The following is an 18,946-nucleotide window of genomic DNA, read 5'->3' as shown; positions in this document are numbered from 1 at the left end:
AGGTCAAGTGCGGGATGAAGATATAGTGAAAGCACAAAGGCGATATTTGAAGTTGCGAGGATGTAGGGGGGCCCAAGGCTATATGATTTCCTAAGTTCCAACCTTAATGGACCCTCTTTATCAGAACAAAGAGAGGGTAAATACATGCCACTAATTTGTACCAAGCATACACCGGTACATTTTTTATGTGATTTGCTGAAATCTTTCGAGAGGAGAAAGAGAAGCATGGCATCATGTCGAAGGTTCCTTTCATTTTAGTGGAAGACGATACTGCCATAAAAAAGTGGGTCATGTAAAAATATCTTGGTCTTTCCAATAAAAATGGATTCATACCTTGTTTGAATTAAGAAAGTATTGTAAAAGAGTTTGTGCTTTTTTCACTGATGCTTGCAGGTGGAATCCAAAGGATGATACGCTTGTGGGGTTTGATGGATATAAATAAGACAATCATGAGTGCTTGACAACATGCATGATCAAAGTGGGAGAAGGACAAGAAGGGTATGAGAAGATTGTTGGTGCATTTCAGAATTGTGTTATTGGTGGGCATGCAAGAGTTTTCCTTGCAAACCCTTTGCATGATGCTCTCCCTCGCTTGGTCCTAGTTCTTCATTGTACTTGCAATCGGTTTGATGCAAGCTTTGTTCGCAAGCAATGGGCAGTCATTTTAAGTTTGTGGGATGAGAAGCTAGGGCCCACAGTTGGCCCAATCATTGGACATGCATCTGACGGTGATAGTCAGTGACGAAAGTTGATGCTTTCAGATTATGTAGACAAGTTTGGCAATAGATTTAGACTCAAGTGGGATGGATGGCCACTCTTAGTAAAACTTTCAAAAAATGAAGTTTATGGGCTTCATGACCAAGACTTTGTACACAATGGGAAAAAGTTAGTCAATCTTCTTGACAAGCCTAAGCATTAGTTGGCTATTGGTGATGTTTGGATCATCCTAAATCATGTTCTCATCGTGTATGATGCTTTCTATGTTGACAAGCATATGCTAAGAGAGGGAGACATTAGGCGAGGTGATCGTCAAAACTGGACATGAGCTCAAAGAATATGTAGTAGGCAAGTGCAATGGTGTTTGGGAGAACTAGGAAAAAATGGAGTACGCAAAACAGAGCGGGGTATGTTTGGAACGCAAGCGTATCTTGAAATTGCTAGAGACTACATTGACATCTTTTTGTCTCCACACTTGAGCTTGGTGGATCGAGTCTATCTTGCAGGAAAAGTCTCTTTCTTTTTTCAAATTTGGAGGTTGTGGATTATGCATCATACCACTTATACGCTAAATGTAAACTTCATAATTAAGGAGGCATTTTTGGATGTGCAGCTCTCATGCCATTTTGTTGTCTTGTTAATCAAGTATTTCAGAGACTTCTTTCCGAGTCTCAAATGCCCTTTACATCTTACAGGCTTAGATGCAATTGAAATCTTATTTAGCAAGATTGGGAGTATGGTGGGTCAAGAACGCTCGTATGACATGATGGATATGCTCCATACTACTTGGGAGTTTGAATAGGCTTACCTACTTGGAGTGTAAAGAGAACGGTCCTTTGTTTGCAAGAGCGCACAAGAAGCAAGAGCATGTTTGGAGGGAGTTGAATCTCAAAGACAACATGCCGGAAGCTAATCTAGGAGACTATGATTGCGTATCAAGTGATGATAAAATTATTGATGCTTTGAAGAAGGGGCTGAAAAGTGCTCATGAAATGTGTGAACGATTACATGTAAAACCAAAGGGCAATAATGAAATGAAATGGTGGCTTGATCCTTGGTCAATTAGCTTTATAGATGCATACACACAAGAATCTGACTTAGAAGAAGAATATCAACTAGCTAGTCAGGAGTCAATAAATAGTGAGGATAGAGACAATGATGCATGCTTAAGCGAGATTAGACATGTAGTGGATTATCTGCTAGATGAATAAGAAGCTATGAACCCAGTTGTTTCTACTGAGGGTAAATCTTTCTTCAATTCTACATTAGTGAGTCAACTCAATGGAAATCCCACACTCTCAAAAGATAGACTTACTAGGGTTCGCCAAGGAGTATACTATAACAAGGAAGAGAAGCCTTTTGCTATGTCAAATGAGAATCTATTTGGGATAGGATCGGATTGTGATGTATACTTTCAAGAGGGCACAACAAGGAAGAGCACAAGAAAATGCAAACTAAGCTCTTTGCAAAGTAAGGAAAGGACACACGCTGTATGGTATCTAAGAAGAGTGCAAAAGATGAGGAGAAAGGTCGGATGGTATCTAAGAAGAGTGCAAAAGATGAGGAGAAAGGTCGGAGGGGGTTATGTGGAGTATAGGAGAGGGTTCAACCTTTCAGATAGGCCTTCAAGAGTGGAAGTCCAACTTGGATGGTACCAAAAGACAAAAGGCTCACGATGCTTTACATATGACCTTACGGATCTTGCTATGATAGACACTAATAGTATCATTGTCTTGGCAAATCTGACCTACGATTGCAATACAAACAAGTACAAACTAGATGAGAATGATTGGAATGTTTTCAATGACTTTGTGAAGGGGCATTAAAAACATTTGGTAGGTTTTTCTTCTTTATACTTTTATTAATCTTTTATTACGCTTTATTTCTTCTTTTTTCTCATACAAGAAGCACAACTTTGTGGTTTTGCTTGGAATAGAGTTGGCATGATGGAGTTCTTTGTTTTATCACTTTTGTAGGACCTTGAATCAAACAAGTTTTTGGATACGCATTTTTGAGATGGGATTTAGACTTGATGTGATAGTGCAAATCTCACACAATTACTATATCTTTGCATGCGGCAAATAAAGCATCGAGTACTAACCTCTGGGGTTATTATAACAAAGTTTTGCACCAAGGTTGAGAAAGGGGATTTAAATTAGTACTTCAAGTATGTTTTAGTGTGCATTTTTGTAAGCTTTTGAACGCAAGCAAGAAAATGGTTCTAACTCTATTCTTTGTCATGTGTTGCAGCAAGGTTTTCTAGGAATATCTGGCCATGTTGTATGTTCTTGTGTTGTTTTGGCAAATTTTGGACTCATTCTTGTGTTACTTGATGGAAGACCCATTTTCCATGCTGGCTTTCTTTTGCTGTTAAATGCAAGTTACCTCCCATAATTTTAATATCAAGAACATCGTCAGGTAATTTCTCCAATCACTTGTACATGTGTATGTTGTCAATGTCAGTGGCTCATAGAAATAGATGCAGTGTAGCAAAATTCTAAACTGCATTGTACTTATTTTGAGATGGGATTTAGACTTGATGTGATAGTCCATGCTCTCACACGATTACTATATCTTAACATGCTACAAATAAAGCATCGAGTATTATACCTCTAGAGTTATTACAACAAGGTGTTGCACCAAGGTGGAGAAAGCGGGCTTAAATTAGTACTTCAAGTATGTTTTAGTGTGCTTTATCGTAAGGTTTTGAATGCAAGCAAGAAAATGGGTTCTAACTCTATTCTTTGTCATGTATTGTAGCAAGGTTTTACAAGAATATCTGGCCATGTTGTATGTTCTTGTCTTGTTTTGGCAGATTTTTGGACTCATTCTTGTGTTATCAGGAACATCACCAGGTAAGTACAATAGTCGTCTTGTACATGTGTATGTTGTCAATGTCAATGGCTCAGAGAAATAGATGGGATATTGTTGTTAATATCAGTGGCTCATAGAAATAGAAATGATGGAGTCCTTTGTTTTGTAGCTTTTGCAGCACCTTGAATCAAACCAGATACACATTTTTGAGATGGGGAGGGACCCTTCTAGAGTTGGTACAATTTCAGTAGGGCCTCAAATCTATCAACATGGTGGAAGGTAGTACAATGGAGATTCTTATGTTTTAGTTTTATAGCTAAAGTGTGCTTGGTCTTAGGTGCTTGGGCAATGCCCATACTTCCCATGGGTTTCTCTTAACACACTATGGTGCTTGGGCAATTGTGATTGATGAGATATATTAGCTTTATTGAGATAGGCTATCAAAGTAACTTGGGTTCTTGTGTATCCAGGAACCTCGTAATGATCTTTGCAAGAAGGCTCTAGAGATGTGAGGAAAGGTATTTGGCATGGATATCTGAATACAGTATTATGGTTTATCTGGACCTAAGAGGTAACAAAGTACATGACAGCTAGTATGCTCTTGAGAGAGGTACTTGAGATAGCTGGCATGCTCTTGAGACAGTAATAAAGTACATGACAGTAATAAATTACATGGATTTCTCTTAACAAAGTCTAACAGATCTCTCTTAACAGAGTCTAATAAGGCCAATGAACTATTCAAAAAGGCCTCCAAATGCTTTTAGCAAGCTTTATATGAGGTATTTCCAGCCTAATTGTCATTGTTGAGATTTATTAGCTTGAGATAGGCTGTCACAATAACTTGGGTTCTTGTGTATCCAAGAACCTCATAATGATCTTTACAAGAAGGCTCTAGAGATTTCAGGACAAGTATTTGGAATGGATATCTGAATACAGTATTAGAGACAGTAATAAAGTACATGACATCTGGTATGCTCTTGAGAGAGGTACTTGTTGATGGAAATTGTTCAGCTTATTCTCTGATCATGCTTGATGGGACACATGAAAGGACGATACATATTGATATGTTGTTTGGGATGTTAAAAGGTTTGGTTAGGACTTGCATCTAATTGTTCTGGTGTGATGCATGCTCTTAGGGGACTACGAAGGAAAAGAATAGTCTCAATTTGTTGTGATATAATAGTTTCTACTATCAATACTATATATTCAAGGGTGTAGCTTCACCTTTTTGTTTCCATGATAAATACTTAACCTTTCTGTTTCCTTCATAAATAGGATGCTAGCTCGGGAAGGACTTCTCAAATGCAAGGCGTTGAATCTTTCACCAGATGAAATGTAGAAACGTTTACCAATAGTTGACACAAGCTCATCAGATTCAAGTTTTCATGAATTTGAACTTGAAGGCTTACTTATGGACTCTGTTTAGATGTAGAGCAGTGGTGGAATACTATTTGTTGGAAAGAGTTTTGTATGTGTACACTAATCTCTGATGATGAATATTGCAAGTGCCTTTGATGGTGTACTGGAATTGTTGGTATGCAGTGGTCGAAGCCTCCCTGAAGTCATAATGATGATGATTCTGGAGGCATGGAAAAATGACCCAAACATGGAGCCTTATCGGAAGGCTTTGTATGAGTACTTCTCTGCATTGATGGAGCCGTGGGATGGGCCAGATCTTATAGCTTGTATGGAATAGTTGAGTTTATCTAGTTGTATGCTATGTTGAAGGTTTTGAGATGCCTCTAATGTTCTTTTGTGTGGTATAGTTACAGATGTTTGGTATCTTGGTGCAACTTTGGATCGAAATAGGCTTCGTCTAGAAAGATACTATGAGACACACAGTGGTCGTCTAGTTATGGCAAGTGAAGCAAGTGCGGTTGATATTCCCCCCTGAGGATGTCAGTAAAGAAGGGACGACTTAATCCAGGAATGATGCTTCTGGTGGACTTTGAGAAGCATGTTGTTGTGGATGATGATCAATTAAAAATGCAGTTTGTCAATGCTCGTCCATACTCAAAGTAGCTACGCAATCAAAAGATAATCTTGAAGGAGATTGTGGATTTAGTTCTAGAAAGAGATTTGGTGGCACCGCATATAATTGGTTCTGTTAATGTATGTTTTGCCATCCCTAGTTTGTGTCTTATGTTGTTTGAGCTTGCTAGAATGAACAATATCTGAATGTGATAATTTTTTCCTAAAGTCTCGTGGATGCATTTTCTAGGTTGACACTTCCAATGAAAACACTATTGGCTATGAACACTATTGGTGGTAAATCAAACTCAGGTTAGCTCTACTATGCTGTAGTGGTCTACTCTAATCTTTGGTTGTAGGTGACCTTGTGTTGATTCATGTCCTGGTTGCTAACTGTTTATCTTAATCTTTTTGTACCATGCAGGTGAAGGTGGGTAGAATGCCTCTCGTTTGGAAGAGCTTCCAGATGGATCTCCAAATCCCAGAAGAAGTGCAATTAAGCAGGTTGCAAGTGGTCATTTTGGTGTGACAAGCTACTATTTGACAAATGAAATTGAGCTATAGATCAAGATGGCATAGGTTAGGAAGTTTTGCATAACATTACTATTTCTTATACAAGACACATTCTGTGCAGATCAGTAACCTTGACATTCCACATTTTAATAGGGAGCAAAACCAGGTGAGGGTGGTGAGCTTCCCAATCATAAAGTAGTAGGTGACATTGCAGTGACAAGAAATTCCACTCTTGGTGTGGGACTTGTCAGTCTACCACCACACCACAATATTTATTCCATTGAGGACCTTGCACAATTAATCTATGATTTAAAGGTAGGATCTCAAGATAGATTTCTAAGTTTGATGTATCTCTATACTGTTGGTACTATAGTTCCACATGCTATTATTTTATGTGTCTAATTTGATCGCCTTGAGAGCTGCTTACTAATATATCTCCTTATTGCCTTTTGCAGAGAGCTAAGCAAGGGATCTAGTAAAGCAAAGAAACAGCAGGTGGTATTGTGATCATGAGACAAATTAGGATGGTGATGGTGACAAGGAGGAGAAAGTTTTGTGAACTTGCTTGCAATAGAAACCAAATGTTTCCAAGATACCTACATAGTTTTGTCCATCCTTCTACGATAGGTAACCCAAGTTTTCTTTTTAATGCACTGTTGCATGTTACATCCTTCAAATTTACCTTGAATAAGCATAAGTTTCCTTGAAGATGTCAGTTTCATGCTACATCCTTGAAGATTTCTATAGCATAGAGGACCCTTATTTCTTTTTTCCTTTATTAAAATAGTGTAGATGGAAGAACTCCACAAACTTGGTGCCGTCATTCAAGATTCCAACCATTATTATCATTATTGAGACATCCTTTTACACAATCCCACTTCACCAATGTGGCTCACTTATGTTCAGTGGTTTGTCAATAAAAGAAATATGTTTAACAGTTTGTCAGTTGCAAGGTACTCCGAAGAGGGGTGTGCCAAGGAGGTACTGGACTGTTTTAGATGATGTAATTTATAGGCATGTCTATAGATCCTCCCACATATGTTCTTTGCTTGAATCTTGTAGCACCTTAGCAGCTGTCAAAACATGCCATGACAGTAGAGGTCAGGGAAATTCTAGACAATGATTTTTTTGTGGATACTATGTTGATAGACATGTATCGAAAATATGGCTTGATAGGAAAAGCTTGTGTATTGTTTGACAAGATGCCTTCCCAAGGTGTGGTGGCATGGACAACAATGATTAAGACCTATGGTGAAAACCAGGAGAATGAAATGTTCAAACATTGCTTTGAGCACATGCCACAACAAAGTGTTAAGGTAGATTCCATTACATACTTGTGTGTTTGTTGCATGTGTCCATGCTAGCTTAGTCCCCTTGGGTGAAGTACTTCAAGCTAATGCATAAAGACCATAGCATGACACCTACTCTAGATCACTTTGCTTGTATGGTTGGCCTTTTGGCAACATCTAGGTAACTTACCAAGGCATGGAAAGCTATCGTAGCCATGGAGTAATTGTTTAGCCACTAATTTTAGGGTTTCTAGTAATCCATGGTTAAGACTCCTTAAACTAGCCCCAAAAGCACATCCGTGCTATTTTATTATTATTAAATGGCATGTTTTTTGTAGTAGATTACAGCTCAAATACTCTATAAAGAGGAGTCTATTTATAGAGTATTTATTTATTTTAGCTAGCTATCATTCATCCCTCTGATTCCCACTACTGGCCTCACTCCTTTGGGAGGACATTGCCAGTTTTTGGAGTTTTGTTGAAGTACTATCCTATTGTCCAAAACTATTACAGTGCCATGTGACCTTATTACCGGCCTTGTTACCAACTATCCTACTGCTATTCCTAGTATACAATTGTTGCTTGGTTGGTTTGGGACACTCTTGAGCTGTTGCATGCCTATTTAATTGTTGCCTAGTTAATCCATGGTCTACCTACTATCTCTAGCACTCTCAACATTTGCAATTATTGCATCAGCTTGGAGCTATTGTACGTGTTTGCTATCGAGACACGTTGCTCTACTAGTCGCATGCTTGTTGAAGGACATATGGCTATTGACATCATCAAACACCCATTCAACCATTTGTAGGATGAATATATATCATTCTCAATGCAACAAACACACTATGTAGGTTGAATATTAAACATTGAACTCTCGTGTCTTGAGGACTAGGGCAAAGAGTATGAGTTGAAGAGTGTGGCATACTTTGACAGATCCCGAAACACAGCAAAAAATCTCCAAAGATGTCATGCAGTAGTAAACACAGCTCAAGAAGGTTAGATCAATGTCTGATGGAGCAGTTGAGGCTAAAAACAACAAACATAGCAGTGCTGATGAGTTGATAGTTTGGCAATGATGCAAAGGAGTAAAATGTAGCAGACCAGGTGATGTGGCAGATAGGCGTTGATGCAACTAGTTCGCGATCAATTCTATGATAAAACTAGTATTTTGTATTTAAACATAAGGGTCTCTTAAATTCTTGTATTAAAAAAATAAAGTTACAGAAAGGGATTTATAAATTATGGTAAAAAACACTAAAGGGTCAAACAAATATCACAAAAAAGGTCACATATGGATATATAAAACATGGCATGAACGCACGTGATATATAGGATTTGTATAGAGTGACCCCCCCAAGGTTCAAACAAAGTATCTTGATGAATTTAAGGATATCTGAGAAGGGTTGATACTCTATTTGAGAAAATAATTATTAAGGCATCAAGTTCATAGAAAAGGAAGTCTGAGAAGAGTATTGTAAAGGATACACCCAAGAAGACCAACTTAAATTATTCAAAGGAAATTTTTGTTGGGGATGCACACAAGAGCAAGATGTATATAGATATTTTAACAAGTTGGTTTTGATAAGAAAAAGACAAAAGGTTGGCAAAGGATGCTAAGCCATCAACAAATTATTGTAACTTACAATACCAATTAAAGTGCAAGCTGTCGAAAAGAGTATTGTGATGACTAAGCTACCCAAAGTAATAAATTAGGGAGTTCAAGATGAAATTGAAAGGACTTGCAAGCCTTGCTTGTACTAGAGGTGTTGTAAGCTACAAGATTACTCAAACATCTGAGGGAGAATAGAAGTGATATGAAAGCGTTATCTACCAATTTGGATGTGCAATCATCCAATTGAAATGCTAGATGAAGTACCTTCTTTTTTTTTGTGTCAAAGCCTAGTCGATCTATTATAGATAAACAAGCTCTTAAAGAGGCTATGAAGAGTTGGCAGCAAGAGATAAAGAATAACAAAAGGCTAAATAAACATGTTAAAGATATGCATTAGGAGAACATACAAAATTTGTAGGATTTGTAGGAAAATTTGTAGGTTATGCGGCCACATGTTGTGAAAGATAAGTTGTCCGAGAATACTTTTATGAAATAAACATAAGAATTAGTGGTTAAAATGATAACTAAAATGTAGCTTTTGACTTAATGGAACACTGGTCTCAAAGGAACTAATGATTCTTTATAAAAGTTAACTTATAAAAGGTTGTGCTCATTACAATTAATGAATTGGATTTAAGAGAGAGTTTGATTAGATGTGTGAAGAAAGCACAAAGCTTGATTATTACAAGGATGAGTTTAATTATCTAGATGCCTTATGAAGTTTTGCAAGGTTCTTTTATTTCTAAACCACTTGAGGTATTCATGAAAGATAAGGATAACTATTAATGTAAATTATGAAGTGCAAGGGTTGAAAAGAACAATTGGAGGCATCATTGTAAGATAAATTGGCAAAAAAATGTTAATGGAAGATGTGGTGAAGAATAATATATTAATTTATCAAGATGTGAAGGATATTATCACCACATTTATGCATTTAGAAAAGTAAATAGGACCTACACTTGGTAGACTAGAAGATGAAAACCATAGATGTTCAAGTGGAAAGATTCCAATCTCTAAAGAGGGCAACCTGAATGTAGCACCTCAAGCCTAATCATTCATATTTATGCCGAAAATGCCATGCAATAATATACACAAAACCTTAATTTTATCAATCTATGTTCTAGATTAAGTGTATTGCACGATGTTTATTTTACAAGAGAGATGGATCATTATGGTTTTATCTAATAACCTTTTGACTCAAAAATTTACAATATCTCAAACCTTCGTTAAGAGTGATGATGATTTTTTGTTTTTGTCATGTTTTTTCTTCTCACATTATTGTTACTACTTGAAATCTTGTTTAAAAGAGTGGACCATACACATTCCCACCTAGGAATTAGATCAAGCCATATGTTTACAATTTGTATCAACAAGTTTGGATCGAGACCAACATTCATGCATGCAAACAAACAAATTCTGCAAACATCCAACTAGCACGCAACTAATAAATATGTTTTTCTATGTATATAAAGGTAGAAGGTTCCTATAGGAAACATCGCAAATGGTCTTTATTTGCGTGTGTGCATGTATTTCATATGTTGGATACACAACCACTTCAACACAAACATCCTGACCATTTATGCAACAATTTGAAAGTGTCAAAATGAAGAGCTATGCTTTGGAATCTACATAAGATAGCTATGCATACGAGAATGCAAGTGTACCTTCTTCGAAAGTGCATATTTGAGAAGTTTGCAATGATTACATTGGCAAGGGGACACTATGTTGTTATGTATGCATGTATACACAAACGCGCGCGCGCACACGCACACGCACACACACACACATTGACCAAATGGATGTAACTCAATCAGAAGTTGAACACATGGTGAATAGGTCTTTAGCTAAATTTGCACAGTCATTAAGCATAGGTGTAAAATTTTGAACCAAGGTCAATGGGTTAATAACATAAGTTACTTACCACTACGGTAGCCACTTTAGAGAGAGAGAGAGAGAGAGAGAGAGAGAGAGAGAGAGAACAAGAGTCGGTAAGTACACTAATCCCATTTTTTGCAAGGCGGAAAAAGATATGTCACACCATGTTCACTTATGCTTTCAAGACTTCCACATAATAGTGAGAGCTAGGCGTGGCTCCACCCAAGCTGTGATGGAGAACTATGCAACACATGAAGCATGGCAAGCCATAGCATGCATACTGTGTCATGATAAAACCTTTCAAAGAGAATGATGTGTTGCGAAACTACCTAATACACCACTATTTCATTCGAATCAAACAATATAATTTACAAGACCCCTCAGGTACATAATATAATATATTTTTTCCCCGCCTTACTTTTTGGAGGTGACATTGTACTAAAGAGTTACTATTACACCATTAATCTTTATCATGTGTACATGCACATACAAGCAACCACCACCTATAGCAAAACAAAGTGCATTGAGAATCTATGTGGAAAAAATATGGACGTGCATGCATACCCAAGGCTAGGAAGCTGGGAAAAAGAGTGTATCACTGTGAGATGTATTTGCAGCTAGGCTATGGCATTGAGAATTTATGTGAAAACGATTTGCACATGCAATGTCTGCAGACCTAAGCAAATAGCTACCTTGGAGCAACATTTGGGATAGTGCCACTCATCAACCCACTTCCATCTATGTCTGATGATATGTAAGGATGGTTCGAACCAGATGCATTCGCCTTGGGGGGAGTAATATCAGTGTCTCTTGATATCTCGAATGAGGTCATTGACTCCGGTATTGGTGTTTGCCGCCATATGGCTTCCAACTGCCTCACTACTTCAGCCACGGAAGGACGAGAGTCTGTATCATCCTTGCAGCAAGAAATTGCTAGCCTCACCAGAGGCTCCAGACATTCGGATGGATATGAGCCCATCCGTGGGTCTACAATGGAGAGCAACATGCCAGCCTCATACGCAAGGTTAACCTGCAGGTCAGACATCCATTAGAGTTTTCCTAACTTGAAAACTCTTTTAAAAAGAACAGTTTATTTTCAAAACAAAAAGCTGCCAGAGACTGTTTACTTACCTCCCTTACAAGATTTTTCCCATGTGAAATAGGTTGCATGCCTGTTACAAGCTCTAGCAAGACAACTCCAAAACTGTAAACATCACTTTTGTCGGTGAGTTTGTGGGTCAAGAAGTACTCTGGATCCAAGTAACCCTGCAAGAAATTCCGGCACGCACTTAACAAGCAATAGTGTAACTCACACTCCAAAGATAACTCGCACTTTAGAATGCAAGCACCCTTCATGTGAAGTTAGTCCCTACATCTGTGCTCTGGTAGACACCATAGCATCCAAAACAGGATATGATCAACCATATGAAGCTTCAACTCACCGGAGTGCCTTTCACCACAGTTGAAACATGGCCACCTGCTCCACCTTCTAGCTCAGGAACAGGGGCAAGCTTTGAAAGCCCAAAGTCTGCAACCTTAGCTCTCCTCTTCTCATCAAGCAAAATGTTACTAGCTTTGATGTCACGGTGATATATGGGTGGATTTGCTTCTGTGTGAAGATATAAAATGCCTCTGGCTGATCCCAAGGCTATTTGGATACGGGTTGGAAAATCTAGGGGCTCCTTTGATTTTGCTGAAACATTACAGCCCCTCAGATATCAATGAAGGAGAAGATTTTCAACTGCTCTAGAATTGATATACAGAAATCAATACAACTAGATTCATGTACTGGTTTTGAAGATCATCATGAAAATTTTTACTCACAATTAAGATGCTCTCGTAAGGTACCATTTTCCATGAACTCATACACCAGCATCTGCAATAAAGTCCAGGATGAGTTTTCCTCACTAGTCCAGAAAGCAGACACTTCTTGAACTATTAAAAAGGTAGAAACCCCGCAATATATACCTGTTCACCTTGATCGTCACAAAAGCCTAACAAGGAGACGAGGTTGCGATGATGAACACGTGAAAGCATTTCTAGCTCTGTATAGAATTCTTTTGCACCCTGTAATGATCCTTCTTGTGCACGCTTTACTGCAGCCACTACACCATCAGCCAAAATAGCCTTGTAGACTTTCCCATATCCACCTTGCCCAATCTGCATGGAATCATCAAAATTGTTGGTGGCCTTTGACATTTCTTCATATGTAAAATCTTTCACACCTGCTACTTTAATCCGTTCATAGTGTCTCACTGCAAAGAACCAAAAAATGCTCTGTTAGTACATGGTCTTTTATTATGGAATCCTTGAATGCACCAAATATCTCAGAGCTTAAAATCAGTAAAATCAAGGGTATTAACAAAAACCCTGATTTCAGTTTTTTGCGTAAAACATTTGATTTCCATATTACCAGACAAGTAATCTAAATCCAAATCAATAGAGATGCTCCATTTATAGTGTGGAGCAATCAAAAAAATATATTTTCTGTAGTATAATGTTTCACAGTATGAGGATCCATGCATCAACAGGGGAGGGTGTAATCGTACTTTGTCTGAAGGGACCACCAGAGGGGTGACGGCGTCTAACAATGAAGAACATTGCAGCACCAACCACTATGGCTGTACATACAGCTGCAGCAATCACAATACCTGCAATAGCACCTCCACTCAAGCTCTTTCCAGATGGAGTAGATGATCCTGCACAGTCAACAAGCTTGTGAGCCTAAATGAGAAAACAGACAGCAAAAAACAACACTGGAAAGACAAACTTCCTTGAACAGGACTTGCAGGTCATTCAGTGAAAGCTTACCATTATTGTAAGGAAACCCTATCGTGAAGGAGAGCACCTCATAAGGACCAAATGTATTATTGTCAGGAATGTTCCAAGTTGTGAAGGTCTCATATAGGTGTGAGACCTCTGAGGTATTGAACTCCTCTCTACTTGGGAACAGCATTATTGTCATTCCCAAACGTGGACCAGGTTCCCAATCATACTGGGACACATTTACCTGATATGATGATAAGTTTATACCCGATGACAGGTAAACTTGGAACATATTCTCGTAGGGTTCAAAGATCGCAAAACCAGGACTCTTTAGTCGATATCCTACTTCAAGAGGATAGGCGCATTGGCAAATACGTTGCTGAACTAGTAATCCGTAATTCAGGTGCTGATTGCGAGTTACATCACACGTTGATTCTTGACATGTAGCAGATAAGTTGGTAGTGCTGGCGTTGAGAAGATTTGCATTGCTTCCATTATATGGTGTGCACACATTTGGTGGTAATGCAGATGTATTGCTGCACACTGGATTTCCAAACAGCCTGACAACAATTTTTTCACAGTATTAATCTCCCTCATTTTTCCACTTCTACTCGCACTTAACATTGAAAGAGGCCTAAAAGAACTTAGAAGATCGTAGTGTACCTGAATGTGACATTCGGTGCAGAATTCAATGCGCCAGGGACAAAAGCAGTAAGATCATTGTTCTGAAAGTCCCTGCAGAATCATAGAGGGGAGGCTTAGGCATCATTTTTGTTTCGTAAAGAGTAATTGTGTTAATTACAGCTAAAGAACAAGACAAAAAAGAGTCACAAAAAGCTAAAGAGATGGCAGAATAGCTGATGAAACTGCCATATGCCAGGAAACCAAATCCTCCAGAGGGAGAAGGTCTGCATGCTGGACAAGATTCAACAGCCAATGGAGAAGACCGTTCAATTTGGCTACATGACATTGAACACCAGAACTAGAATCGAAAATAAAGGGAATCCTGGTAACCCAGTTATGCCAACATCCCCAGAATTGAAGAAAGCAGAACATTGTCTTCATCTGTGGTTGTGCAAGAGTAGACAATTTTGCCTTGCTGAACACCCAATCAAAAGGTCACATACGAGCTCCCACCACTTTTCACCAAATATCGGATAGGAGAGACTAGATCTTCTTGGCCAATAGACAAGAGTTAAACTTGTGCCAGGAAGACTCCACAACAGTAGTGCAAAAGAAGCATGTGCCATTAGAAATATGCCTTCTAGAGAGGGAAAAAAACACAAGGAAAGCATGCCCCATAAACTACGATATCTGCAAGGGATCCAAAAAACTCGACAGACTCTGCAAAAAGACATTAGTATTAAGGACACCTCATGCCAATAGTGTGACGTCAGCAATAGAAACCATTCCCAGTCATGCCATCTCATTGTGAACCTGGGACAATCATCTTGTTTTTGTTCCTAGTAGACCAGCCTAGAAACGACATCGATTCAGGCTGCAAAGAGTTGAAATGCAATCAATCCTCCAATGGATGTCAAACCACCTCCTGAAGCACTCCTTTCCATAAGCACACCAAATGAGTCGGTAAAAGAGAAGATGGTATAGTAACTAGCTGGTCAATGTTAAGCACGTGCCACCAAGAGCCCTTGATTTTAGTGTTCTCATGCACACCACCCTAGTCCTTGAGAAAGTAGCCAGCAATAGCAACCCGAGGTCAGTCACCAGCACTTGCTGAAACAATGACCAATCGAGGGCAACCATACGAATCTCCACATCCAGAACAACATCTCCACCCATGTTTTTAGAAGTGCAAACATGGTTCTAGGAAACCCAAGAAATACCAACATGCATTGAATCCTTTTTCTAGAGCATAAAGTGGATAGCCCTAGTAATCTCCCACAAACTAGTCTTAGTCCAAGGCAAGAGAGGTAAAAAATAAGTAAGCATGGGGAGCAAGATGGTCTGCACCGCTTTGAGGCACACGTGGAAAGGCCATGCCTGAGACTTCAAATATAGCAATTTGGATTCCATCTTGTCAAAGATCCATCATAGCAATTGTTTAGGCATAACATTGACACCCAAAGGGTGACCCGCATGTCTTGCAATATTGCCTTTTTGAATAAATTCTCCGTGCCACCCCAAGGCCCGAAGATCAAATTCACTACACTTGATGAAAGACGACTTAGCAGTGTTAATATGCAGCCTCAAAGCTTGGCCAAACAAGTCCTAGATGTCCAATGCCTTATGGAGGTTATCCCAATCAACATTCAATATCATACAGGTATAATCAGCCAATGCCTACCCAACAAAATGCTGGTCTGACGGAAGGGATAAGCCAAGCAGCTCTCCATTATCAGCCAAATTTGACATCATGAGAACAAATGGGTAGCGAGGGCAAAAAACAAGGGACTTAGAGGGCAGCCCTATCTGACTAATCGTGCCAAAGTAAAGGGCTTAGCAACTCCACCATTCAACATGACTCAAGAAGACGCATGCCTACTGATAGTATATATCAAGTGAGACATGTGAGGCCCAAAGCCCATAGTCTGGATGAGCGCAACTAAAAGGACCATTCCAAATAACCGAAGGCCTTTTCCAAGTCTAATTGTACAAGAGCAACCTATAGATTAGAGTGGAGGGCATAGTCAATACCCATCTATATTTAGAATGTCATGCAAGATATTCCTATCCTTGGTGAAGCCATATTAATTTAGATGCACAATAGCAAGGAGATGATCGTGAAGGCAATTAGCCAACACCTTGGAGAAGATCTTATACATGCTGCCTATCAACGAGATTGACCTCCAATCCTTGAGCATCAAAGGTGAAGGCACTTCACGGATTAACTTAATAACACCCTCGTTCCAAGATGGAAGCATAATTTTACTTGCCTAAACCTCCTGGCACATAGCTATCAAAGGCTTAGCCAAATGAGCAGTATAAGTCTCAAAGAATTCATTCATGAGATCATCCTAGCCAAGGCTTTTATCTTGGGCTGATGCAACAAGACATCCATGACCTCATTCTCACAAATATTAGCCTCCAAGGCAGCATGTATCCTAGAGGATACTCAATCCCAGATCAATGCATAAAACACTATACGAGAATAGGCAATGAAACTAGCCTTCCTTCTTGGAGAGGGTGGTAATTCCTTTATCAGGCACTTAATTACAACAATAAGCAAATAAACATAAATTGAAATGCACAACTTACCCTGATAATCTTGGACATTGGACACCTTGTTGGCCCCAAAACAAACACCCCTTTCGGTATTTCTTTATTTTCAATTGCCAATGGATGTATTACAAGCCAGCCCCTTGCTGGTCCAAAAAACAACAAACAAAGTGGGCCAAATGCACCTTGAATTTCACCCAATACTTGCTTTGAATTGGACTCAAACTGGCCAAATGCTGCCCCAAATTTACAATGAATGGCTGGGCATTTGAAATCCCTGACACTACAACAAATTGCAAGTGCTGATTTTATTGTACAATGCCTTTTCCTGTTGGCAAGATTCCCAATGTGGCTGTAAATCGTAATTTCTACAAAAATTTAGGGTTCACAGAAGAAATCCTCCTGATGTCCACCAAATCTCACTGAGATCTACTCCAAATGGTTGAGAAATGCTGAGAATGGCTTAGCACAAACTAGAGAAGGTGAAAGAATGCTAGAAGAGAGAAAATTTTCTGATTTCCACTCGGGAAATGTCTGAAATCTGATTGATGCCTATACCAGACTGCAATTAATGCAATCGCCTACTGCTAGAAACACAATTAATACTATCCCTTGCACCTAGGAGGGCTGGAATTGCAGTCACTTGCTCATAATTGGTCTTCTCCTACTCCTGAAAAACACCCCTTAGCGTGGGCACAAGGGGCACGATCTGAGGAAGAGGGAAAAAAGTTGTCGGCTGCACCATCGTGGAGAGAGGAGAAGGGACTACTACCGCCTGTAGCCGTGGAAGTCATCGCCACAGACCAGTCCGCCGATACCGTCGCCTTGGAGCGCCATAGCCCGTCAGGCCACTGCCATCCCACCATCGTTACCATCATAAGCTTTCCCCCCCCTCGTCGTTAATCTTCCATTACCCCTCCCTCTTTCAAGTAAGCTCCTAACTCACAAGCATAGAAGCTTCCTTGGAAGCTTCCACAAGGGGCTTCCTTAAGCCCTGTTTTTACGTGCCCTCCTCGGTTTCAAAAACCGGGCTCGTAAAGCTCAAATTCCTACGCAAGGGAGAAGGTATCGACCTACACGCAGCCTCGAAGAGCGTAAATAAAGGCTAGAAGGAATCCGCGGAGTCCATAAACACACTACGTCTACGATGGCTCCAAATTCCAAGTCGCAAGGCACACGCGCGGAAGTCTCGGACCCAAACTCGCAGGTGGACATCACCGCAAGTCCTCATAACCAAGTTTTTGGAGTTAAATTCCGCGTTGGGCATGTTTAAAAATTCATAGGGAAGCTATGAATGTAATTTGCTTATTCATCTTGCGAGCGTAGTCGCATGTTGCTATTTTGGTGCATTTCCAAAGTAATGAGCCTAAACGCATATTGCTTAGGGTAAAAGATGAAATTGTTAAGTGCATCCTTGATTGGCCGTGAAAGAACAAGCGTATCTTGCATTTAGTCAATAACTTCCTTGTTACGACTCACATGGAAAGAATTGTTAACGTCCGTTGCACGGCATGAAAATGAAACCATAGACATTGCATGTTGCATGCGAGGACACTTGTGGAATGGATTAAGGTTGCATGGTGCATAATCGTCTTGCATGAACTTCATTAACGATGTTGTATCTAGAAAAGGGTTGCATGTTGCATATTCGTCATGCGTAAGTTTCATTCATTGAAGTTGCAATTAGAAAAGATCGCATATCATATCAAAGCATGAAATTCAATGGCTTAGACAAAAGGTTGTAGGCATAATTCCTTGATGTAAATCCTAGTAGGTCCTATGTAAGTTATTCTCCAAATTATCATGCGTAATGACTTTAGCAAGAAAAGATAGGGTTATTGCAAACCTTTTGGTGCGTAGAAGTAATGAATCGCATGTTTACATGTATTGTGACGTCTTGCAACTATTCACACCTTTAGAACAAGTTTAGCACCTCTAGGAAAGGATCATCCTTGTCGCAAGACAAGTAGATCAATTTAGCTAAATCACTTGTATTATTATAACCGTTAGGGATTCGTATAGGCATAACTAGTCGATACGATAAACACCTCAAGTACTAGCCAAGGCTTGGCATGTTAGAAATGCAGCCTAGTATCGTACTCGGACGCCAAGTCGAAACCCTCAAACCCAAAGGTCCTACCCACATTCACGGAATGTTTGGGTCAATTGGACGCCCATGCAAACAACGATCTAGGATTCTACCCCAAGGATA

General features: G+C 39.4%; 1 protein-coding gene across 1 annotated transcript in view; it reads right to left on the bottom strand.

The window, feature by feature from the left end:
* Nucleotides 1-11,106: 11,106 nt before the first annotated feature.
* LOC148040290 (putative LRR receptor-like serine/threonine-protein kinase At1g06840) overlaps nucleotides 11,107-18,946 on the bottom strand; it is a 36,954-nt gene continuing 29,114 nt past the window's right edge. The window contains exons 13-20 of the mRNA XM_087698149.1: nucleotides 14,221-14,292; nucleotides 13,603-14,117; nucleotides 13,341-13,490; nucleotides 12,760-13,046; nucleotides 12,616-12,667; nucleotides 12,234-12,484; nucleotides 11,923-12,057; nucleotides 11,107-11,821 (exon numbers count right to left, since the gene is read on the bottom strand). Of these exons, the coding sequence (XP_087554275.1) occupies nucleotides 11,480-11,821; nucleotides 11,923-12,057; nucleotides 12,234-12,484; nucleotides 12,616-12,667; nucleotides 12,760-13,046; nucleotides 13,341-13,490; nucleotides 13,603-14,117; nucleotides 14,221-14,292 (1,804 nt within the window). The 3' untranslated portion in view covers nucleotides 11,107-11,479. The remainder of the gene's footprint in view (nucleotides 11,822-11,922; nucleotides 12,058-12,233; nucleotides 12,485-12,615; nucleotides 12,668-12,759; nucleotides 13,047-13,340; nucleotides 13,491-13,602; nucleotides 14,118-14,220; nucleotides 14,293-18,946) is intronic.

This window comes from Lygodium microphyllum, chromosome 2 (assembly GCF_053477565.2).
Source record: "Lygodium microphyllum isolate KBCC chromosome 2, Lygodium_microphyllum_v1.1.10, whole genome shotgun sequence".
Taxonomy (NCBI): domain Eukaryota; kingdom Viridiplantae; phylum Streptophyta; class Polypodiopsida; order Schizaeales; family Lygodiaceae; genus Lygodium; species Lygodium microphyllum.
This window is presented reverse-complemented; position numbering and strand designations above follow the sequence as displayed.